Source organism: Prunus persica, chromosome G4, assembly GCF_000346465.2.
Source record: "Prunus persica cultivar Lovell chromosome G4, Prunus_persica_NCBIv2, whole genome shotgun sequence".
NCBI lineage: Eukaryota > Viridiplantae > Streptophyta > Magnoliopsida > Rosales > Rosaceae > Prunus > Prunus persica.
The window spans coordinates 521,768-545,416 of record NC_034012.1 but is presented as its reverse complement, the minus strand read 5'-3'; the positions used below and the strand labels follow the sequence as shown (position 1 = coordinate 545,416).

Below are 23,649 nucleotides of genomic sequence, written 5' to 3'. Positions count from 1 at the left end.
CCATAAGCTCCGTTTGCCTAGCCCCATAACTGGCGTGAATTCGCCTGACACATGCCGCCATGAATTCCCCGTTCGCGTTTCTGACGACCACCCCAACCCCTCGTACGGAGTCTCCAGATTTGACTGCCCCATCGACATTTATTTTGTAAATACCTGCTGGTGGAGGCCTCCAGCCTTGCAAAGGAGCTGGAGGGCTAGACTGACGACCATGGATTGTGTGCAAGATGTTGTTTGCATCAGAGAACTCTTGTGCAAGTTTGGTCATTCGAGACAACAACTGTATTGCAGTTTCTGATTTCCCTTCAAAGATAAAGCTGTTTCTCCTATTCCAAAGTCCCCAGCACAGATATGCAAACAGCCCTTGCTCTTCCCCACTTGAGGATAGCTGTAGTGCATGCCATAGCTCTCTGAAAGAATTGACCCTCCACACTTCACAGACGTTCCCCCATGCTGAGTTGCGCCACACCTCCTTTGCAGCCTCACACAACCATACAGCATGTAGTACACTTTCAGCTTTGCGATGGCATTTGGGGCAGATAGGTGTAGGCGCTATTTTCCGATTGAAAAGTATCTGACCGCAAGGCAAAAAATCCCAGGCACACCTCCATAGAAAGAACTTAATCTTATTTGGGATTTTAAGAGCCCAAATTTTCTTCCAGAACTTTGAATTCAAATCAACTCTAGCTGAGGGCTCTCCACTCATTTTATCCTTCTCCAACCTTGCCAACCGATATCCACTTTTGACCGAATACATGCCGTTTCTTTCATAATGCCAAATTAAACAATCGTGACCTGCCAAGGAAGCCAATGGGATTTGCAATATTGCATCCACCTCTTGGTCCCAAAAAATATCCTTAAGTAATGGCACATTCCACTGCCCTGAAGAGGTGAATAAATCACAAACCCGAGTTGACAGAGGCAACTGGGGAGGAGACATAATTTTGAAACAAGACGGGGCTGGAAGCCATTTGTCAGTATAAACCTGGATGGACACTCCACTGCCAACTCTCCAACGCACTCCCTTATTGAGCAACTCTTTCCCCCATTGCAAAGACCCCCAAATGAAGGATGGATTGGTTCCCACTTCAGCTTCTAAGAATGGTACTGATGGATGGTATCGGGCTCTAAAAATCCTTGCTACTAGCGACTCTGGAGTCCGGAGAATGCGCCAACATTGCTTTGCAAGCAGAGCCTGATTGAATGCCTCAAGATCACGAAACCCCAACCCTCCTGCAAACTTGCTCTTACACAACAACTCCCACTTCACCCAATGAATACCCCTCTTGTCTTTCGCCTTTGCCCACCAAAATCGAGCCATGATTCCATTAAGCTCCTTGCACAATCCTTTTGGAATCTGAAAACAACTCATCGAATAGGTGGGGATTGCCTGTAACACGGCTTTGATTAAAATCTCTTTCCCCGCTCTAGATAAGAGCTTTTCCTTCCACCCACTTATATGCTTCCAAAGTTTATCTTTTAAATGTTGGAAGAGTTGTTTCCTTCCCTTTCCAGCGATAGTTGGCAGACCTAAATAATTCTCATGGCACCGCACAACAGGGACGTTTAAACCACCTTCAATCATATCGAAATCTGCCCTTGTGGCATTCGGACTTAGAGAGAGCGCAGATTTAGAATAGTTGATTTGTTGCCCTGTTACCTCTTCATAGGTTTGGAATAATGTTTCCAAAGCCATACAAGCCTTATTCGTTGCCTTCATAAATAGAATGCTGTCATCTGCAAACAATAGATGAGTTACTGAAGGCGCCCCCCTTGCCACTTGAACCCCAACCAAATCACCTCTCCTTTCTGCACCATGCAATAGGCACGAGAACCCCTCAGTGCATATAAGAAAAAGATATGGAGATAAAGGACATCCTTGCCGTAACCCACGCTGTGGCATAATGTGCCCAACCGGAGTACCCTTCCAGAGCACCGAAAAAGTTGTAGTGGAGATGCAATCCATGACTTTGGAGACCCATGTGGCTGAAAAACCCAGTTTAAGCATCATTGCACGCAAGAAAACCCACTCCACCCGGTCGTATGCTTTGGCCATGTCCAATTTGAGAGCCATTTGGACATCGCGCCTCTTCTTCACTCCCTTAATCGTATTCATTATTTCGAAAGCAGCCATCACATTATCCAGAATCATTCGGTTCGGTACAAAAGCGCTCTGAGTTTCAGTAATAACGTGAGGAAGGACAGTCTTCAATCGATTTGCAATTGTTTTCGCTATCATCTTGTATACGGTTGTACACAGGCTGATTGGTCGGAACTCTGAAACAGTGGTTGGCATCTTGACTTTCGGGATGAGAGCTATAAGGGTATGGTTAAACTCCCGAACGCTTCCTTCCCCGTTTAAAATCTGCAAACACTTTTTGGCCACCTTATCGCCAACTATATGCCAGTACTTTTGGAAAAATAAAGCTGGCATGCCATCATGCCCAGGTGCTTTCGTTGGGAACATCTGAAATAAAGTATGCTCCAGCTCTTCCCGCGTAAAAGCTTGCAATAGCCGGTCGTTCATAGCACTTGTTATTACCGGCCTTACTTCGTTTAGAATCCGCTCCATTTGCTGGCCACCAGAGGAAGAGAATAAGGTCTTAAAATAGTCACAGAAAAGATCCCCTATACGTTGCTCTTCAGTCTGCCAAGCCTGGTTTGCATCAAATATTCCGCATACCCTATTGCGTTTGGATCTAGAACTTGCCCTTCCATGGAAAAAATGAGTATTTTTGTCTCCCTCCTTTAGCCACACGACTCTGGATCGTTGTCTCCACATAATTTCTTGTTTTTCTAAAAGATCTGAAATTGTTTCCTCAACTTTGGCCTTTAACACATGCTGATCAGTTGTCAGTCTTCCTTGAAGGGCTGTTAACTCCTTATAAGCATGTGTTAATTGCTTGCGAACATTACCAAAATGGATATGGTTCCAAGTTTTGAGTTCCTTTGCGCACAGTGATAAGCTGTTACTTACACTCTCCACTCCGTCAGTAACCTTCCAAGCCTCTTCAATCACTTTGTTGAATTCTGGCTCCTTTGTCCACATTTCTTCAAAATGAAACCGTCTACTCCGTTTTGCACCCGCTTCTGGATCATCAACACAAGCCTCCACTAGAATCGGATAGTGATCGGAACCCACTGCCACTAAATGGCTGGTCGTCAGATGTGAGTAACGACCGAAGAAGACTCCATTCGCTACACATCTGTCTAAACGTTCTTCCACCACGCTACCATCAGGGTAACGACGTGCCCAAGTGAACGGGTACCCAGTAAATCTAGTGGAACTAAGTCGGCAATCTTCCAATGCCATCTTAAAATTATTCATCTGGCCTTGAGGTCGTTCTCGTCCCCCTCTTTTGTCTTTTGAGAACAGGATCTCATTAAAATCTCCGACTACCACCCAGGCTCCTTGAACTGTATACGACAATCTGCGTAATAACTCCCAAGAATGGTTTCGTTGTTGCGTGTCAGGATGCCCATAAAAACCAGTAAGATAAAACTGTGAATCATTCGACTCAGTGATCAAAACATGAATGTGACCCACGGAATAAGATAGTAGCCTCACACCCCATCCACTCCGCCAAAATAAAGCCAAACCTCCCCCCAAGCCCACTCTCGCCACTGTAACTATCCCTTCCATTCCAAGTTGTATCCGTGTATTTTCCATCTGCTTTGCCGTCATTTTGGTTTCCATTAAGAAGACCAAATCGGGTTTTTTCTCTCGCAACACATTTTTGAGAGAGTCGAATGTCCGAGGAGCCCCGAGACCTTGGACATTCCAACTTAAGATCCTCATTGCTCGTGGTGGGTCAGTCCTGCTGATCCCACCACTTTGGTTGAACAAATAGTCATAGTGTCACTCTCTTTTGGCCTCTTTGTCACAACTCTCCCAGCCTCTGTTAACTCCCTTGCTCCCCTTTTCCCAGACCATCCTCTAACTTCACTAGTATCCCCCTCAAGTGGATGGATTAAAAAGCTTCTTGTCCTTGCTTGGCGTTTCCACGACCCCCTACCATTTTTTGAGTTGGCCTTATGTTTGTGTTCTTGCTCTGCTGGTGCTTCATACTGCATTGGGTCCTCCAACTGTTCCGGTTCAGATCCAGGCCCGAGTTCAACATTCATTTGGGCTCCACTGAAAGTACCCAGCCCACTTTCGATGCTCCGTGGTGGATTGTGCCCAAGTGGATTATGCAATGAATCTCGCCCTTCCTCACCAACGACAGCTTTGAATCTTGCTGAGCAAATTACTGGTTAATCCTAAATTGAACATACGAATGTTCGGATAGCAATTCACTAGCGTAGTCAAATGTAAAGGCCAAAATTGAAAAGAAAATCCAATATGCTTATAAATCCCAAGCCAGTCCCAGGCCAATCCGGGTTAGGCCCATTACCAGGTCTGCGTAGGAGGGTAGATCAAGTGCACCGCTTTGAAAGATTGGTAGGCAGCTGCCCACATGACTCAAAATTAGGACCGATAATCCCAAGTCCCTAACCAACTTACCACACCAAATTAATAATCCCAAATAAAGTATTACTATTTTATCCTTAAAAACGGAGAGAAAACCAGCTCTACTTGCTCTTGCTTCTATGTACATTAACACCTCAGTCTATCTTCTTCACTGCGAGCTCCGCTCTGTCATCTTCTTTGTCCGAAATTTTCAACAGCTCAACGACGCCGTTTCCAGCATGGCTCTGAAGTCGTTCATCGAAGTCCACCCCAGCTCGCACTTCCCCATACAGAACCTCCCGTACGGAGCCTTCAAGCCTGACCGAGGTTCAGTGGCTCGACCGGGCGTGGCAATCGGTGACTACGTCTTGGACCTCTCTGTAATCGCCGCAGCTGGTCTCTTCAACGGTCCGATCCTCAATAACTCCGATTGCTTTCACGAGGTCCGTTTGATCATCAATTCCATCTTCACTATAATTGATGATAAATGCAGTAATTAATTGCTCTGTTTTGGTTGTTAGCCTAATTTGAACAAGCTATTGGCATTGGGACGGGCTGCTTGGAAGGAAGCGCGTGCTACGCTTCAGAAACTATTGTCATGTAGGCGTCTTTATTTATTTATTTATTTATTCAAGTAATTAGGTTTAGTTTATACTTCATTAAGTTAATAACTAAGCTTCATTTGGTTAATTATTGGTGCAGCTACAGAGCCATCATTGCGTGACAATGAAAGTTTAAGGCAGAAATCACTTATTCCACTGGTATCTGAGAAATTATATGGTTTTGAATATATGATAATTTTAAGCTTAGATTTTTCCCCTTTTTCTATATATTTATTTATTTATTCGTCTTTCTTTATATGGATCGATGTTTAGAGCGAGGTAGAAATGGTTCTTCCTATTGCCATAGGGGACTATACGGACTTCTTTTCATCCTTGCATCATGCAAAGAACTGTGGAACAATATTTCGTGGACCACAGAACCCGATTCCACCAAACTGGTATGTGGATTTTGAACAACGCATGGAACATAAGTTCTTTTTCACTTGTAATATTGTTTTTACAAGTCCAGGAAGTCTGAATATTACTTTATGCCCAGGTTCCACCTTCCAATTGCATATCATGGTCGAGCTTCTTCAATTGTTATATCTGGAACGGACATTACTCGACCCAGGTCCGAGTTTATTTATCTATTGTTGCTTTTAGGCTCATTGAGTACGCAGGTTGAATGGAATCTTATATTATACAATTTTTATTTGTTTTATCACAGAGGTCAAGGCCCTCCTGCTGGAAACTCTCCACCACCTTTCGGTCCCTCAGTGAAACTAGACTTTGAGCTCGAAATGGTTAGGCTTTCTATGCTCTAGTATAGCCTTTAGTACTGTAGAACCTCATAATTTTGGTTATGTCCATAACTCGTTGTATTTATTATGTTCTGCCGATTCTCATTTTGCTTGTAGGCTGCTATAGTTGGTCCTGGAAATGAGTTAGGAAAGCCCGTGGATGTTAATGAAGCAGCAGATCACATCTTTGGACTTGTGTTGATGAATGACTGGAGTGGTATGCTTGCTTCTTGCTTCTATAGGTTCTTCTCATCCTTCATATTTAACTTTTGGTTATACTTGATAAGAAGTTGGTTTTGACAGCTAGAGATATTCAGGCATGGGAATATGTTCCCCTTGGCCCTTTCCTTGGGAAAAGCTTTGGTAAGAACCGAAAACCATGACGCCTCATTCTTACATTCCATTTCTGTAGCTTAGAGTACTGGATTTAAGCACTATCTCAGTCGGTTGACTGCAAGACTGACATTATTTTTGTGTAAAAATGTAAATATTAGGGACTACAATATCCCCTTGGATAGTGACGCTAGAAGCTCTAGAACCTTTTTCTTGTGAGGCTCCCAAACAGGTGCTTACTCAGATTTGCGTAGCACCATAATTTCCCAATTTTTCTTTCTAATTGTGCGTGGATTTTTATTTATGTTATACATGCTGCGAATTGTAGGACCCCCATCCATTGCCCTATCTGGCTGAAAAGATCTCCAAAAATTATGACATTTCATTGGAGGTATCTTCCATCTCGTTGGCACACTTGCTTCTTTCAGTTTATAAACTTGTTTCTTTTATAATCTCCAGTGATGGATAAATCAATAATCATCCTTCTAGGCCTTATGAATTTTTTTTTTTTTAATGGTTAAGATTGTAAATAGTTATATGCTCTTCCATTCTTGAGATGACGATGAAACTGCCTTTTATTGCAAGGTTCAAATTAAACCTGCTGGACAAGATGATTCACATGTGGTCACAAAGAGTAATTTCAATAATTTGTAAGGATTTCTGCCCAATTACTTCCTCGACATATTTAATCTTTAGTTGGGACAACGTCTTGCCCTGTTAACCATTGAATAAGTTACCTAGCTTTCTCCGTATTCCCTCAACAAAAACTATGCAACAGTGATCATAATCATGATGCCTACTCAGAGTTGGGACATCTCCTCTGTAGTAGTTTACTTGCAGTCTGGTATAAAGTGCTTTATATGCATTATTACCAAGCTTTCTTTGGTGCTGCACTTCCAAGGGGCATCATAAGTTCCTTGTAGCTTAGTTGAATGCTTAACAGGATGCTAAATAATCCGATGAAAGAAAATCCATGTTTTTATACTTTTTATTTGTTCTGGTGTGATCCTGTTATAATATTATCTTAATTTCTGCAACTCGTATACAGATATTGGACATTGACTCAGCAGCTAGCACACCATACTATCAATGGTTGCAATTTAAGGCCGGGCGATCTCCTTGGAACAGGGACCATCAGCGGACCTGTATGGTTTCAGTTTGTTCTAATATATTCCTACATTCATATGACATTTTGTTTGAGTGAAATTTCTTGCTAGAGTGAACTCCATTCATCACTTGTGTTTCACAATAGGAGCCAGAATCTTATGGATGCTTGCTGGAGTTGACATGGAACGGACAAAAGCAGCTGTCCTTAAATGGGACTCCTCGTAAATTCCTAGAAGATGGAGATGAAGTCATCATTTCTGGTGTTAGCAAGGTTAGTGCTTTCCATATATTTGATCATGACGATATTGTGTTGTAAAATATGCTCCATTTGTCATGAAGCTAATTTATGTTTTCACATAGTTGGCGATTTCTGTTTAATCCAGCGATAGGATAAGCTTTACGTGCTTAGTTGTCTATCCCTTGTTGTGTTTGATATTTTTACTATGTGCAAGTGTAGCATCTAATATGTTTCCATTGCAGGGGAATGGTTACAACATTGGCTTCGGGAGATGCTCTGGAAAGATTGTGCCATCACCTCCTTGAAGACTTTTGCTTCTTCTTGTTGGAGCTGTGTGTCCCACTCACTTTTCCATTGTCGTTATGTAATTCTTATTTTGACTTCACTCGGTGCTCAATGAATGTCATACTATTTAGTGAATAATTCATTGCCCTCTCTCTCTCTCTCTCTCTCTCTCTCTCTCTCTCTCTCTCCACAAATGATTTTGCTGTTTACGCAGCAATTTTAGGAGGCTTTTGTTTTGCTGCTTTTTCTTTTTCGTGTGACACTATAAATGAAAAAGAAGCATTCCTCCAAAAAGGGGACGTGGGCGTGGGTCCCGTAAATTAACGGACGGGAGGACCGACGGGGTTGCTGACCTGAGTGCACACGCCACCCATGCAACACTGTTACGCGCCAAGACCATTCAAGAACCTCCTACAGTTCCGAAATTATTTCTTTTTATTTTAAAATTCAGAGACGATTTTCATTTTTCACACTAAAAACTTTAACTCATCATCCACACTACACGCACAATACTAGTACTAGACTAGGCTTTTAGCGGAATATGAAACCCTCTCGCAGTCGCAGGCTCAGCTTCTCCTCCTCCTCCTCTTCTACCACCACCGTCACCTACACTCTCCACAATGAACAACCTGCCCCTCCCACCGCCACCGAAATTCCCATCCAGTCCTCTGCTACCCCAATTCCCATCACCGTTCACGTACCCCAATCCACCGCAGCCATCAAAATTCAATCCGCCTACCGGGCCCACCTCATCCGCACTCTCTATAAAACAATCGCAGCCGTGCATTCCGAGGCCGACGAGTTCCAGCGCCTGATTCAACGGCAGGAAACGGTCGACGCCGTGAGGAGCAGCGAGCGCGAGAAGCTGAGGATGAACGAGGCGCTGATGAGGTTGCTGCTGAAGCTGGACTCCGTTCGTGGGGTGGACCCCGCAGTGAGAGAAGCGAGAAGAAAAGTGAGCCGTCGGATCGTGGGGTTGCAGGAGATCGTAGACGCGATTGTTTCAGAAGATGTTGATGGCTTTTGGGGATGTGGAGATGCTGGGTTTGTGAGGAACTGGGACGACGTCGTTGCGGAGATGGAGGAGGGTGTGTGCAGGGAGAGAGGGGGTGAGGAGATGGAGAGGTTTTGTGCTCAGTATCTGGGTTTTCGCTGCTTACAGAGGTTTCTGCGCGAGCCGTGATCTAGTGCGTGCGGCCACTGCTGCTGCGTAATATGTGATGTACAGACTGCATATGCACACTGCAAATTGTAATTGCTATGCAGTGAGCCTGTTATAGCTAGTCTTTCTATTCGTCTATTTATTTATCGTGAATAAAACCTTTACTTGTAGTAGTTTCATGAAATTGAAACGCCTCAAATTATTCTCAAATTTTCAGTCTTGGTCACATAGAAATTCTGATGTTTGTGATTTTAGCTGTGATTCATTGTCACAAAATAGATACTGAAATTGAAATTAATTCACAAACCATATAAAGAGATTTTTCAATAAGCTGGAGATACATAAAATTTGCGATAAGTAGAAACATAGAGACACACAGCTTCTTGGGAAGTCATCTATCTATGACATGCAGCTGCACTTGCAGCGCAACATGCATTTCTTGCAGTCAGAGAGCTTAGGTTTGCCACCAGAACCACAGTTACACCTCTTGACACAGTTGGCCCTTGAGCTTCCCCTCCACAAGCATCGTGCCATACACCGCAGAACCGGCGTGCATTCTGGGCATCCAAACTTCATCTGATTAGCCACACAGTCTCTACACTGACTGCCGTCCGATGGGCAAGCCAGTGCTGGGAACACAAACAACCACAAAAGCAGCAGCAGCATCATCAGTGGCACAGCAGCTTGTGTAGAAGCCCTTTTCTCCATGATCTGCTTCTGAAATGAGTCGTAGAAGCCTTGCTAAGTGATTTATATTCTTGTTTGTTACATTACATGCATGTAGAAGAGGGCTTTCAGCCTCATTGAACAACTACCTCAATTAGTGCCATTGAATGCCACGTCTTGGTTTGCACAACGTTTTAATCTGCACGTATTTCTATGTCCGGTCTCTAGAGTGCACCACATCACCAGCTACTAGTGCTCAGTTAAGGTCAGCACAAACAAAGTAATTTTGGAGTTGGTCAATGAGCTATTATTATGGTGTGTTGATCTAGATTCCAGATCCATGCTGTAGGATAACTACTTGCACCAGTACACAAGACATAACCGCTCCTTCTGAGTAAATGTAGAAGACTTTGACAATTGTTTCCTTGTAACATTTTTTTGAGAATGAGACAATTTCATTAATCAATCGAAACTGAATAGTTCAGCAACTAAAAACATGGACTCGTTAAAATCTTTCCGAAGAAAACTATATAAAATAGAACTTGAGGTAGAAAATAGTGCGACGCTTACCAATTACAAAGACAAATCAATATTATAAAGAAAGACAATCATCCTGGATACAAAACATGAGTCATGGGCCCCCGACTCCAGCCAGTATGAGAGATCTCTGTCACGTAAACTAAACTTGGCAATCCGATGAGCCACCTTATTAGCAGGGCGAGGGATTTGCCGAACAGTCACCGACGGATTATGGTGCAGCAGCCTTCGGATTTCCTCCACTAGACCCCCCTCTGTAGACTGTAGCAAACCAGACATCTCCACTATTGATCATGTTTACAGCATTCAGACAATCGGATTCAACTATCAGAGGTGTAAAGGAGGCATCAATGGCAAAAAGAAGGCCAGCCTTCAACGCATATAATCCTGTCGCAAGGATGGAGACCATACCAGGCGCCCGCATCTGAACGGCTCCCTCAGGTTACCATCAAAATCACGTATAATAAAACCTACACCCCGAATTCCTTCTTTCAACATTATGTGTGTAAAATACACTTGTTTCCTTGTAACATTAATTATGTGTGTAAAATACACGTGTCACCCGGACTGAATAGGAAAGGCGTGAGGGAAGGTAGCTAGCCCAATTCTTTTTCAGACCACCATTCGAGAGAAGAAGCTTCCAGTTCTTACACTGCCCTCAAACAATCTATAGTTTCCATGCACATATATAAACCAATGAGAGATGAGCTAGACACTCAAGATCGACTTTTTATTTCACATCGAAAAAAAAAAAAAAAAGAGTTACATACATGCAAATTGGTCTATCTACGACCAAAAAATAAAAATACAGACTGTTCTATCACCCTGTTTTCCAAGGATGAAGGTGAAGCAAACAAATATATTGGGAGAAGGCAATACAACAACCAATCCCAGGTCTCTTAAATTCCGACCAACTCTCTTCCAAAATTATACATCTAAATCCCGAATGGGAAGTCTGAAACAATGATGTGTGACCCAATTCTGCACGAACAGATTCTTCAATGTTTCAACTCACTCTCCTTCACTGAGGATTGGAACAATGAGTGGTTTCATCTGTGCAACGTATACAATTGCCCACCTAACAAGTATTGAAAAGAGCAAGGCAAAGTCAATATCCAAGGGAGCAAGTTTGCAACAAAACTAAAATAAAAGATCAAGGGGAAAACATACATCATCCAACAGCACACTACTGCTGTGATCACCAGTGTAAGATGGAGCCTGCACAGGAGTAACATTACATTAGCTTAGCTGCCAGAGAATTTGAAAGGAAGCCCCCACTGTTGGAAGGTCCAAAAGTTTTCCAATCTCAATTATGTAAACAAAATTTCAGCAGTAAGTACTAGATGTGGATGTTGAGTAAACATTGAAGCAACAATGCCATTTCTCATTTGATGTAGATGTAGATGTTTAGGATCAAAACTATATTTTCCACAGAGATTCAGGCTAATAATAGAACATATTACACACACAAGTATACCCAATTAATCTATAAATTCAAGGGGATCCCCTTCAAGTGTCTAACTAGAACTCTCACTGATATAATATCTTTAGATGTAACATGAAAACCACAATGATCACGGTCTTCCTCCCGATATAAACCCGACTTAGCACCATATTTCACACTTTAAATCAACACGACACGGCCATATTTCTTATTTTCTTTTCCAACAATCCCATGTGTTAGATTTTTCCCCATAATGTTTTGATGCAACAACAAGAGAGGCACTCAAAATCGACGATACGCTAAAACGGACTACAAATGTGTTTTATCCATTAACCAAAAAGGCATATAGACTATAACAGTTTCGATCTGATCATCCCTAATCTCCAAATATCTATCATCAACTATGTCCAAATTAACATTCAGACTTACTTCCACTCCACTATTGAATTAACAACTGGAAACAAAATTAAAAAGATAAAAGCTTTGAATTCGTACGATAAGGTTTTGCATTTTGGAATAAATGGAAGAGAAAGCAAAAGTAGCAGAGCATGTAAGACATACAAATTGGCCGAAGCGCCTCTACCGCAGCAGATTCTGACCATAAGGGAAGCAATTACGCCCACCATTGCAAAGATTAGAGTTGTAACCACAAAACCCATTACGCTCTTATTTGATTCCAACCCTTTTCTTTAGGCAACTAAATCCGCAAACAGTATCAGTTGATCTGCAAAACCATAATTTTACAGATCAGAATCCAATTGGATCAACGAGTTCAAACTCTAATTGGATCTTCAACATATTCTAAATAAAAATATGAAAGGTAAAACACAGCAAGAGAAAAAAAGAGGAGGAATCTTCTTACCTTGAATGATACGATTGTCCTCCAAAAACAAACAAAGCTGTACGTTGCCTTAGGCTCTCTCCAAGCTCTGGTTTTGCTGTGATGGGGATGAAACGGATTGGGATTTATTAGTAGCTAATAAGCTACTGCCGCGTCAGCGTAACTTTTATCTATTATATATAAAGCAAAAGACAGAGAACGGTGAAATATTCAAAATACCAGAAAATGCCCTTTGTTAATGCAAACATTAAGAATTTAAATTATTAATTAAATAAGGATAATATGGTAAATTCACACTTTTTCATATTTAAAAAAATTAAAAGAAAAAAAAAGGCAAATAATGGATCCTATTTTTATGGAACACAACTACTCATTATCTTTTTTAATTCTAAAATAAATTTACTTATTTTTTTTAAAAAACCTCTCGCAAGCGCGGAAGCGCGTGCAGAGAGGCTAGCCCATACTAAACAACAACAATAAACAAAAAATTGATACCATGACAAACTGGAAAATGTTGCAATATCATGTAGCCCTTCAGGGTATGTGGGCTCAGAATTTAGAGCATCGGGACCCAAGATTAATGGGATTGCATTCGACTTGACGTTGGGCCTCATATCATAACAAATCGACCATTAATACCTGCCCCTTGCCATTATTGGTTTGGAAATACTTCGGCTTCTTCGCTGGGTAGGAACTCTTACCTTTATGTTAATTACAGTTTAATATATATATATATGTGTATTTTTAATGAATTATTTTACATACGTATTAAACTATAATTTATTGAAAGTAAGAATGTTTCCTTTCAAAAGCAGGAAGTAGCGTCCATGTTGGCCCGGCAAAAGTGATGGTCATGTGCGAACTAGTTGTGTGGGAAGTAGTGTTTGTCCCGGCAAAAGGTTAAATTTTGTTTTGTTTTCTTATTTGGCGTGGTTATTAGACTATCTTTTACTTTTACGACTCTTTGGTGTCACAAAAACAAACAATTAAATTGATTTTGGCAACTTCTACTCCAAATCCAATTGCAATAGTTGTTTATATATACGTGTTGCACGGCATATGGGTTAACTTATTATGCATGTGTGGAGGAAGCAATTGCAGATGGGTTGAAAATTCAACGTCAAGCTCTAATACTTTAATTTCTATACCTGACTCTGACTGACATCCATCTGCTTTTTGGTTTTTGCCTTTTAGTCCACCATGCAAAAGTAGCCACGGGAAGAAAATGGTATCAAAAGAAATCTAGACTGACTTTGATTGATGCACTCAAATAACGTAAAGTTTAATTTGCAATTTGGATCTTTTTTTTATTTAATAAGACTGGGATTATTGCTCAGTAATTAATCCCCTACAATACTCTACTCATTTAGTATTTACCAACTACGCTTAATTAAGAGAGAATTGGGTTTAACAAAGTTGCTAACATTTTCAATAAACTCGGTGAAAGCCACATATTCTCTGTATGCCATCACGTCCGCTTCACACCGCACCAACAGAGACGGCAAAAACAGCCACAGCCCCGTCACCACCACAAACGTCATTGCTAACGGCCCTGACACGGCAGCAGGCAACCTCCATTTACCGTCAAACGCCTGCTTGAGCATAATCTCAACGGCCAAACACACCCCGTGGAGGAGAAAGAAGCACGTGAGCTCCCACGTGGGCTTCGTTCGTCCAATGTAATAGAAGATCAGCTCATGCATCACTGCCGACACGAAAAAGGAAGCCATCACAGCTGGAAGCGGGGCCCACCTGTTCCCGATCACGCGGCTGGAGATGCTCCGGACGGGGTCGTATACGGTAGGGTGCAGGATTCTACTGACCATGATGTTCCACCTTCGTCCCCAGAAGTCCTGGAGTGACGTGGCCAGATAAGGCTCGTCGAACTGCGGCTCGAAATCGACACCGAGGAAGGCTTGAGCCAAGGAAGCAACCAATGCCAGGACAAGTTCAAGGCCAGTGTACATGTAGATTGAGTAGAGGAAGAGTATGATTTTTGGGTGGATATATTGTTTGTTGTGGAAAACGTGTAGAGATGTGACAAAGATTAGAGCTTTGATCGCATAGTTAAAAGGTGATTTCTGGCCTTTTGGGGCAGATGCTGAAGACCCTGATTTTATTTTGTTCTCAACTTTTCGGAATTTGATTGGAAGGCAAGCCAAGGGGATGAAATGGTAGATGCAGATGGGTGAGGTGGTGGAGAGAGGGCCTTTGCCATAGGCAAAGAGTAGGAGCTTGAAGTTGGCAAGCCAAGCAAGAAAGAAAGAGGAAGGGCCTCCAAGGAAAATGGTGGTGAGATTGAGAGGAAGGAAGAAGAAGAAAAATATGACTGGAAGTATGGCAAGGAGCCTGGTTAAACCAGGAGAAGTGAGCTTACCTATGGTGTGACAGTAGGAGAGTGAAGCCACAGCTAAGATCCATACCATGATGAAGTTGGGTATTTCTCCTTCCATTTTTCTTTGCTTGCTTAAATTTGATTTCTTTTTTGTGTTTGTGGTGGTGAGAGACGTTTGTGAGAGGTTTTGAGTTTGAGATGGATGTACTTAGAGAGAGAGAGAGAGAGAGGGAGAGAGGGAGAGAGGGTCTTGCAAAAGGGGGCCTATTTTGGTAGATTTGTATGTATCGGTGATTGATGGTTTTTAATTGGGTGGCTGCCTGGCTTGACTCGTGGTCGAAAACAAGTTGAATTCCATAAACAGAAAAAGATGTAGGGTATGTGCTATTAATTGCTAAAAACCAATTACATTTTAACACCCATTGTTAATGATGATGACAAATTGTTTTATTCATTTTGGAAGCAAAAAAGAAAGACAGATAATCGGTTGGATAAAGAATTAAGGAGGGAAAAAATACTTTAAGGAAACAATTCGTTTGATTAGCTTCCCAATTGACCTAGTTAATTAGTCAGTCCAAGTTCCAACCATGGGTGCCTGCCAGTTAAGGTACGCACCACGTTTCCTTAGAACTTCCGGGGAGGAGAATTTTGAACTTTGAATTTTTCCCTATTAGAATAATTAAGGGCTACTTCCATCACTTTAATCCTTGGTATAATTCAATGATGCATTGTTGTTGCTATTAGTGGCTTTTCTGAGAACATTTAAACCAACTTGCATCAAAAGAAGAAAATAATTCAAATAAAAAGTTCTCTATCTCATGTTTGCATGTTCATTTAAAAAAGTGTTAAAGTTGTATGTAATGTAACTGTAAAATAATGTCTAACAGCTACACGTCTTCTGCTACGACGAGGTGCTTCTCGTTCTTGTGTTCATGGCCATGGAATAGTGGTGTCAAACGGGCTGGATCCGTAAATTCATAATTTTAATACATTCGTGTCGTGTTGGATTTAATTTATCAGGTTGTGTCGTGTTGGTCTATTTAGTAAAACTATTGATCCTAGTCCGGCCCAAAGCTCAAGTTCACATTGAAACTGGTCGTGCCATGCTTGTACTTGGGCCCAAGAACCAACCCATTTAATTTGAATTTTTTTCACTTGAATTTTTTTTTTTTTCCTATGATCTTTTTTTTTTTTTTTTTTTCACTCGCTTCTCCTTATAACTTTTCAGCTTTGAACAACTTATTATTTTATATACAAAGAAATGTCTTGCTTTGATTATAAGAGAAACAATACTTTTATGAAGGGAAAAAAATAAACATTCCCAACTGATATCGTCATACACAATTTACTGGTTCTAACTAGTCATCAGGACTAACAACATTGTTTCATAAGAAAAAAGTCATGACATCAATTTGCCCATTACAGTACAGCAGAAATATTCATAATCAAAATTACAGATAAGCACAATCCCATTCAAAGTAACTCACTTCTTCAGTTCCAGAAGTAGGCAAAGATGTCTCAGCCCCTAAAACAACATCACATTGCATAATAAGTTGGGCCCTCCGTTGAAAAGTTTGTTTACCTATATTCACACTTATAACATTCTGAGTGATCAAATTAGTTGTCTTTCTAGCCGTGCCAATCGTGACCACAACAGGATTCCTCAAGTACTTCCTAGCAAGCCGCTCTACAGCAGGCGACACTGTGGCACTAAACATATAAGTGGTTCTGTAAATCTTCTTCTCATCAAGCTCTTCGTCCTCATTCCCAGTTTAAAATTGCTGAAAGGCATTGCGTCTAAGAAAAAAGTTAAGTGGGACGAGCTTGGAAGCGGGTTCGGGTTCGGGCCGTGCTTGAAGCGGGCTCAGATCACAAGTCGGCTCAGTTTATTGGATCTCATTTTTATATCTTGGGCCGGCCCAAGCTTTCGTGTCGTGCCGAGCACGGCCCACTAATAATCATGCTCATGTTGTGCTGTGTCTCATTTAGATGGACTGGGCTCGTGCCTTGCTGGATTGGCCCGTCCCATTTGACACCTCTAGTCTAGAAACAAAAGCACGACCGACATTCTTGAAAAACGCGCTAGCAGTGCGCTGGTGTTACTGGGTAAGGGTAGATTTGATGGAGGAAGGGAGTGTTGAGTAGAGAACGAAGTTGCAGCCTGCTACAACGTAAAGATGCTAGGGTTAATTATAATTAATTATAATTTTGTCGTTTTTAAGGATTATTTAAAAAAAAAGTAAATAAAAATAAAATCTACATGGTAATATTCATTAATTGACATAACATGACTACATATGCTGCCACATAAATAGTCATCTAATGTAGTCAATCTTGTGTGTCCAAATACCCTTACTCCTTATTTATACTGTTGGGTTGCTGTATCATGTAGCCTTTCAGGGGTCGTTTGATACGGCGGACTATTATGGATATGACTAAATCCCGGGACTGTCTTGGATTAGCTCGGATTAGCCTAAGTTGGATTAAGTACTGACCTACATTTGGTGCTGCGTCGGACTAAGAAGCTGAACTGTAAAAATAATGAAGACCTATGTTTGATGTTGTGTGGGACTAAAAAACAAATATTTAATATATTTAAATTTAATTAAATAAAATTAATCTATAAATAAATAAAATTCTAATATTTATTTTTTTGGTTAATTCATTATTTCATTAAACCCACGCACAACAAGGAAAGAGGCAAATAAATTCTAATATTTAATTAGTGAAGCATTTTCTTCTTCTTTTCTCTCTCATCTCTCTCTTTTCTTCCCCTCTCTTCACCATCCCTCTTTTTTTCTTTTTTCTTTTCTCTGTTTCTGGTTTCATTATTTTCAGCTTTTCTCTTTTTGGAACTTCTACGAATTGGAACTGCATGCAATTTGACAAAAAATCATTCAATCACAAACAACCCAGAAAGAGAAAAAGGCAGAAAATTACAGAACTTGGGCAGCTCATCTTCATGCCTTTTTCCATACCTCTGCTCTAAAATGAAATTTGTAAAATGATAGCCAAGTGTTGCCACCGAGTTTAGCAAACCAAGCAGCGCATCCAAGTGTTGCCACCCACATCCTCTAGCCACACCTGAAAACCCCATAATCAAACTAATGTACACCAATAATTAACAGAAGAAAATTTGGCATTCCATGGACTTGGGATCGCAAGACCTGATTTTGACAAGGCCCTTGCAATGGCAGATACAAATGTGCCACAATATCTTGGGGCTAAGACTCAAAATTCAAATTTCATTTAGCTGATGGCTAGAACCAAATACTTACCTAAGAAACCTCCTTTCAATCTCTATGGCGATGGCAGAGCCTGAATCCACCCAAAAGATATAGTTGTCGTTGAAAGGCAATAACCCAATAATATATTTTGGTTCACCTCCTTCTATATCTCTCTGCAACTGCAAGCCCTACCTCAATTGTAATGCAAATGGAGAGTCCAGAAAAACTTACCTGAGTATAACTTGGAAGAAGAGCAGGAGTCGATGTTGAACGAAACGAGACAGAGGCGTTGAAGGTTGTCGGTGTTGGAGGACTAGCGTGTTCTATTTTGCGAACTTGCTAATTTGCGAAGCGAGTTTCAGCCTCACTAAATTGGAAGAGCGAGCGATGCATTTTTTTTACTGTTAGGACTCTACAATCCTATTTAAGTTAGTCCTCCTTCTTACCAAATATGATTTTCAAGTGCTATCTAATCCAGTCCAGTGAAGTCTACCAAACATACCCTCAGGATATGTGGGCTCATAATTTAGAGCAGTGGGACCAGAATGGTCTTAGCTGTGGCAGTGACCCAAGATTAAAGGAATTGCATTTGACTTGACGTTGGGCCTCATAACACATGGACCATTAATACCTGCCCCTTGCCACAAATACTTGCCATTATTAGTTAGGAAATACTTGCCATTATTGGTTGGGAAATACCCTATTTTTATGCTAATCAAAGAAGGGAAGTAGTGTTCATGTTGGCCCGGCAAAAGTGGTGGTCATTTGCGAACTAGTTGTGGTGGTAATTATTAAAGCGTCTTTTCCTTTTCCGACTCTTTGGTGTCACAAAAACAAACAATTAAATTGATTTTGGCAACTTCTACTCCAAATCCAATTGCAAAAGTTGTTTCTATATATGTGTTGCATGGCATATGGGTTAACTTATTATGCATGCGTGGTGTTGGAAGCAATTGCATATGGGTTACTACTAGTCCAGCGGAATTACTAATACTTGCATCATTCGATCATGACAAAAATGCAAAAGCAGAGACAATTTATAAAGACCATTTGATTTGGACAACAATAAGGTGCGCGGCGCGCGCCTTGCCCTTTTCATAAAGCTTCAAATTAAATGTTGTGGTCGACCATGCAAAAGTAGCCACGGGAAGAAAATGCTTTCATTGATGCACACAACACAAATAACGTAAAGTTTAATTTGCAATTTTGATCTTTTTTTATTTAATAATACTGGGATTATTGCTCTGTGTTATACTAATTAATCCCCTACAATAATGAAAGTGCAATACTCTACTGATTTAAGACAGAATTGGCTTTAACAAAGTTGCTAACATTTTTCATAAACTCCGTGAAAGCCAGATACTCTCTGTATGCCATCACGTCCGCTTCACACCGCACCAACAGAGACGGCAAAAACAGCCACAGCCCCGTCACCCCCACAAACATCATTGCTAATGGCCCCGACACAGCGGCAGGCAACCGCCATTTACCCGCAAACGCCTGCTTGAGCATAATCTCAACGGCCAAACACACCCCGTGGAGTAGAAAGAAGCACGTGAGCTCCCACGTGGGCTTCGTTCGTCCAATGTAATAGAAGATCAGCTCATGCATCACCGCCGACACGAAAAAGGACGCGAGCACAGCTGGCAGCGGAGCCCATCTGTTCCCGATCACGCGTCTGGAGATGCTCCGGACGGGGTCGTATACGGTAGGGTGCAGGATTCTACTGACCATGATGTTCCACCTTCGTCCCCAGAAGTCCTGGAGTGACGTGGCCAGGTAAGGCTCGTCGAACTGCGGCTCGAAATCCACACCGAGGAAGGCTTGAGCCAAGGACGCAACTAATGCCATGACAAGTTCAAGGCCAGTGTACATGTAGATTGAGTAGAGGAAGAGTATGATTTTTGGGTGGATATATTGTTTGTTGTGGAAAACGTGTAGAGATGTGGCAAGGATCAAAGCTTTGATCGCATAGTTAAGAGGAGATTTCTGGCCTTTTGGGGCAGATGTTGAAGGGCCTGATTTTATTTTGTTCTCAACTTTTCGGAATTTGATTGGAAGGCAAGCCAAGGGGATGAAATGGGAGATGCAGATGGGTGGGGTGGTGGAGAGAGGGCCTTTGCCATAGGCAAAGAGTAGGAGCTTGAAGTTGGCAAGCCAGGCAAGAAAGAAAGAGGAAGGGCCTCCAAGGCAAATGGAGGTGAGATTGAGAGGAAGGAAGAAGAAGAAAGATATGACTGGAAGTATGGCAAGGAGCCTGGTTAAACCAGGAGAAGTGAGCTTACCTATGGTGTGACAGTAGGACAGTGAAGCCACAGCTAAGATCCATACCATGATGAAATTGGGTATTTCTCCTTCCATTTTTCTTTGCTTGCTTAAATTTGATTTCTTAATTGTGTTTGTGGTGGTGAGAGATATTTGAGAGAGAGAGAGAGAGAGAGAGAGAGAGAGAGAGAGAGAGAGAGATTAATTTCTAGAAACCAATTATATTAACACCCATTGACATTGTTAAGGATGACAAATTGTTTTATTCATTTTGGACGCAAAAAAGAAAGACATATAATCGGTTGGATAAAGAATTAATAGAGGACCAAAGTACTTGAAGGAAACAATTATTGGATTAGTTCTTAGAGGTCTCATTCATTCATAGTTGACACAAACAAAAGGGGATCTTGGAGTAGGTCAAATCTGACCCAATGGTCCTACATACATACATATATATATATATATATATATACACACACATACAGCCAAAGAGATTAATAAAATAAAATAAAATCCCAGCAACGGCTCTACATTTCTTTTTTCCACTGTCTAGTCTACTTCATTCCATGCAAAGATTCAAAGTTGGAAGGCGGTCCAAATTTCCACCTCTTGATTTAGATTTACTTCAGAAATATAATAACTGGGTGCTTCACATGTTTCTGGTACACAAACAAAAACAATTTCTACTTGCTAGCTATTCACAGATCCTGTTAATTCTTTCCTCTCCTACCTACCAAATTCCAAAGACTTAAGAACCGTCCAAAAATGAGTATCTCTCACACCGATTTGAGCCACGCAGTCCCTCGCTGTGTTCCTTCCACTTCCAATAGTTTAATCAATGAAAATCATAACCATAGCCACCCAATTGAATTACTAATTAATTAAGCTGAAAGAAGAATAAAAAAGGACAAGTGGTCATATGGGTATTCATAGATTGTTGCGTCAAGTCAAAGAACTTCAGCTAATTGGCCAAAAGAAAGTATTGATTCGTAGTCGTTTTTGGCTGATGGATTGGATGCACCGAAATCCTAGTCTTTGCATTGGGTTTCTTTCTTCCTTTCCATCTTGGTTGATGAATTTGGTATTATTTTCCCTTCGTTTTTCTGCCTCTGCTGCTGCTCTGTCGTTTGTTGGTCCTTTCTTTTTGTTTTTTGTTTCATTTTATGTCAAATTCTTCATTCCGTAACGTGATGTCCTGACTAAATAAACTCCACCGGCCCTTCATTAATAGCCAGACAATATCTATTTGGTCATGTGGCAACAACCACCACCCATTCCATGGCCATCTTACACAACACAACACAACCCAACCCAAGTCAATCAAAAAAGTTCCAACCTCAATAAGATCCAAAATAGCATTTTGGAGAAATATTAAGAGATCGTTTCATTTTGGCAGAAATGGAAATGGAGGGTGAGATTGGAAACTTCATTAAGGTATGGCTCTCGGTCTTCTTATCTCTCTTCTACTGCTATGCATTTGGTAAGTTTGTACCAAAAGGTTTTCCAAGACTCTTGCTCATAATTCCAGTTGTAGCCCTCTTCCTAGACCTTCCTCTTCACCTCTCCACCATCCATCTCGGAGGCACCACTGCTTTCTTCATTTCTTGGCTTGCCAACTTCAAGCTCTTGCTCTTCGCCTTTGGGAAAGGCCCTCTGTGCTCCGACCCTTCAATCTCTCTTCCCCGTTTTGTAGCCGTCGCTTGTTTACCCATCAAGATCCAACAAAACCCACCTCCAAAAACACCCCAATTCCAAACCTCAAATCATCAAAATGGCCACAACTCAAACACAAATGGGCATGCAACAACAAAACAAAACCCAGCTCCGAAATCCCCGTTGAACTACGCACTCAAAGGCCTGCTCTTGGCTCTGTTGATAAAGGTATATGACTACAAAGAGCACCTCCATCCAAACCTGATATGGGTCATGTATTGCTTCCACATATATTTTGCCCTAGAAATCATCCTCCTCATGGCTGCCGCGCTGGCTCGAGCCCTTCTGGGACTTGAGCTCGAGCCCCAATTCAACGAGCCCTACCTCTCCTCCTCCCTCCAAGACTTCTGGGGCAGACGATGGAACATTATGGTCACCAGCATCCTGCGCCCCACCGTGTACGAACCCGTCGTCGCGCTTTCGACACGGGTGGTAGGGCGCAGGTGGGCCCCGCTCCCTGCCGTGATGGGGACCTTCATAGTGTCGGCAATTATGCACGAGCTCATATTCTACTACCTGGGGCGGCTACCGCCCACGTGGGAGATCTCGTGGTTCTTCCTCCTCCACGGGCTGTGTTTGGTGGTTGAGATCGCCGTCAAGAAGGCGATTGCTAAACGGAAGAAGTTTCAGGTGCCGAGGTTGGTGTCTGGGCCTTTGACCGTTGCGTTCGTGACGGGAACCGTGTTTTGGCTCTTCTTTCCTCCGCTGCTGCGGTGTAATGCTGACGTGAGGGCTCTGGGGGAGTACGCGGCTGTTGGCGCGTTTTTCAAGAATGCCGGTCGTGCTTTTGCATCTAGAGCCATGAACACAAGCAGAAGCAACTGGTAGTAGCAGAAGACTTAGTCGTAGCAGTAGACACTGGCGGACTCAGAAATTTTTTAACGGAAGTGCAAAATTGACTAAGTATGAAAAATTGTTTTTCAGAATAATCATTTTCTTAAGATAATTTTTGGCGGCTTTTATTTCTTACACATCAAATAAGAAAACTTGATTTTATGAGATTTTAGTATGAAGTATATATTGACTTAATAAGCCATTATTTTTAGCCTAAATTGTATTTTGCACTAAAATTAATTTTTCATATTTTAATTAGGTGGGAATTTGATTTTATAGTATTTTTATTTGAATTCAAATGGAGGATACTTCCTTATTTACATTGTAAACTTTAGTAAATTGAGTAATACAAAAATAAATTAAAGTAAAAGGACAAAAACATTTATTTAAATGTTGAAAATGAAAATAAGATAATATATACATCAGTTGAGTAAATAGGTAATTTGAAGTACTTACAATAATTTTTTCGACGAAAAAAAGTGCAGCTACATCTCATTGGGCCTTAATGAGTCCACCTCTGACTGTTGACATTATTTTGCAGTTACATTACATACAACAACTTTAACACTTTTCTAAATGAACATGCAAAAACATGATAGAGAACTATTCAATCAATCGGCTACATTCTCAAGTTAAGTTAATCAAAGTAGTCGTTACTTTTTATTTTAATTATTTTCTTCTTTTGATGCAATGCAAGTTGGTTTCACTGTTCTCAGAAAGGCGTATAAAAAAAAAAAAAAAAGTTATCAGAAAAGAACATGGTGGCGCCACTAATAGCGACAACAATGCATCATTGAATGTGATGGAAGTAGGCCTTAATTATTCTAATAGGGAAAAATTCAAAGTTCAAAATTATCCTCCCTGAAAGTTCTA

General features: G+C 41.3%; 7 protein-coding genes across 7 annotated transcripts; 3 read left to right on the top strand and 4 right to left on the bottom strand.

Moving 5' to 3' along the window:
• LOC18778817 (fumarylacetoacetase) lies at positions 4,450-7,914 on the top strand. The gene is made up of 14 exons (XM_007213232.2): positions 4,450-4,890; positions 4,969-5,047; positions 5,150-5,208; positions 5,323-5,447; positions 5,546-5,620; positions 5,717-5,792; positions 5,907-6,006; positions 6,093-6,152; positions 6,284-6,354; positions 6,451-6,513; positions 6,708-6,772; positions 7,171-7,267; positions 7,375-7,500; positions 7,710-7,914. Exons 1-14 carry the CDS (start codon positions 4,588-4,590, stop codon positions 7,770-7,772), a joined length of 1,362 nt encoding a protein of 453 aa, XP_007213294.2. The 5' UTR covers positions 4,450-4,587; the 3' UTR covers positions 7,773-7,914.
• On the top strand, positions 8,049-9,119 carry LOC18779749 (BAG family molecular chaperone regulator 5, mitochondrial). The gene has a single exon (XM_007211985.2). The coding sequence runs from the start codon at positions 8,294-8,296 to the stop codon at positions 8,933-8,935; it is 642 nt and encodes a 213-aa protein (XP_007212047.1). The 5' UTR covers positions 8,049-8,293; the 3' UTR covers positions 8,936-9,119.
• Positions 9,195-10,716, bottom strand: LOC18779089. Its single transcript, XM_020561690.1, has 2 exons — positions 10,151-10,716; positions 9,195-10,004 (listed from the first exon to the last, which is right to left on the bottom strand). The coding sequence occupies exon 2, from the start codon at positions 9,620-9,622 to the stop codon at positions 9,314-9,316; it is 309 nt and encodes a 102-aa protein (XP_020417279.1). The 5' UTR covers positions 9,623-10,004; positions 10,151-10,716; the 3' UTR covers positions 9,195-9,313.
• LOC18779290 (V-type proton ATPase subunit e1) lies at positions 10,827-12,249 on the bottom strand. Its single transcript, XM_020561691.1, has 3 exons — positions 12,123-12,249; positions 11,288-11,335; positions 10,827-11,195 (listed from the first exon to the last, which is right to left on the bottom strand). Exons 1-3 carry the CDS (start codon positions 12,218-12,220, stop codon positions 11,129-11,131), a joined length of 213 nt encoding a protein of 70 aa, XP_020417280.1. The 5' UTR covers positions 12,221-12,249; the 3' UTR covers positions 10,827-11,128.
• On the bottom strand, positions 13,684-14,945 carry LOC18781301 (acyl-CoA--sterol O-acyltransferase 1; the record flags this gene model as incomplete). Its single annotated transcript, XM_020561389.1, has 1 exon — positions 13,684-14,945. A coding segment is annotated over one exon (1,170 nt), but the record flags the coding sequence as incomplete, so codon positions are not given.
• On the bottom strand, positions 19,103-20,418 carry LOC18780602 (acyl-CoA--sterol O-acyltransferase 1; the record flags this gene model as incomplete). The annotated part of the gene is made up of 1 exon (XM_020563124.1): positions 19,103-20,418. A coding segment is annotated over one exon (1,164 nt), but the record flags the coding sequence as incomplete, so codon positions are not given.
• LOC18780681 (acyl-CoA--sterol O-acyltransferase 1) lies at positions 20,830-22,883 on the top strand. The gene has a single exon (XM_007213804.2). It carries the CDS (start codon positions 21,628-21,630, stop codon positions 22,768-22,770), a length of 1,143 nt encoding a protein of 380 aa, XP_007213866.2. The 5' UTR covers positions 20,830-21,627; the 3' UTR covers positions 22,771-22,883.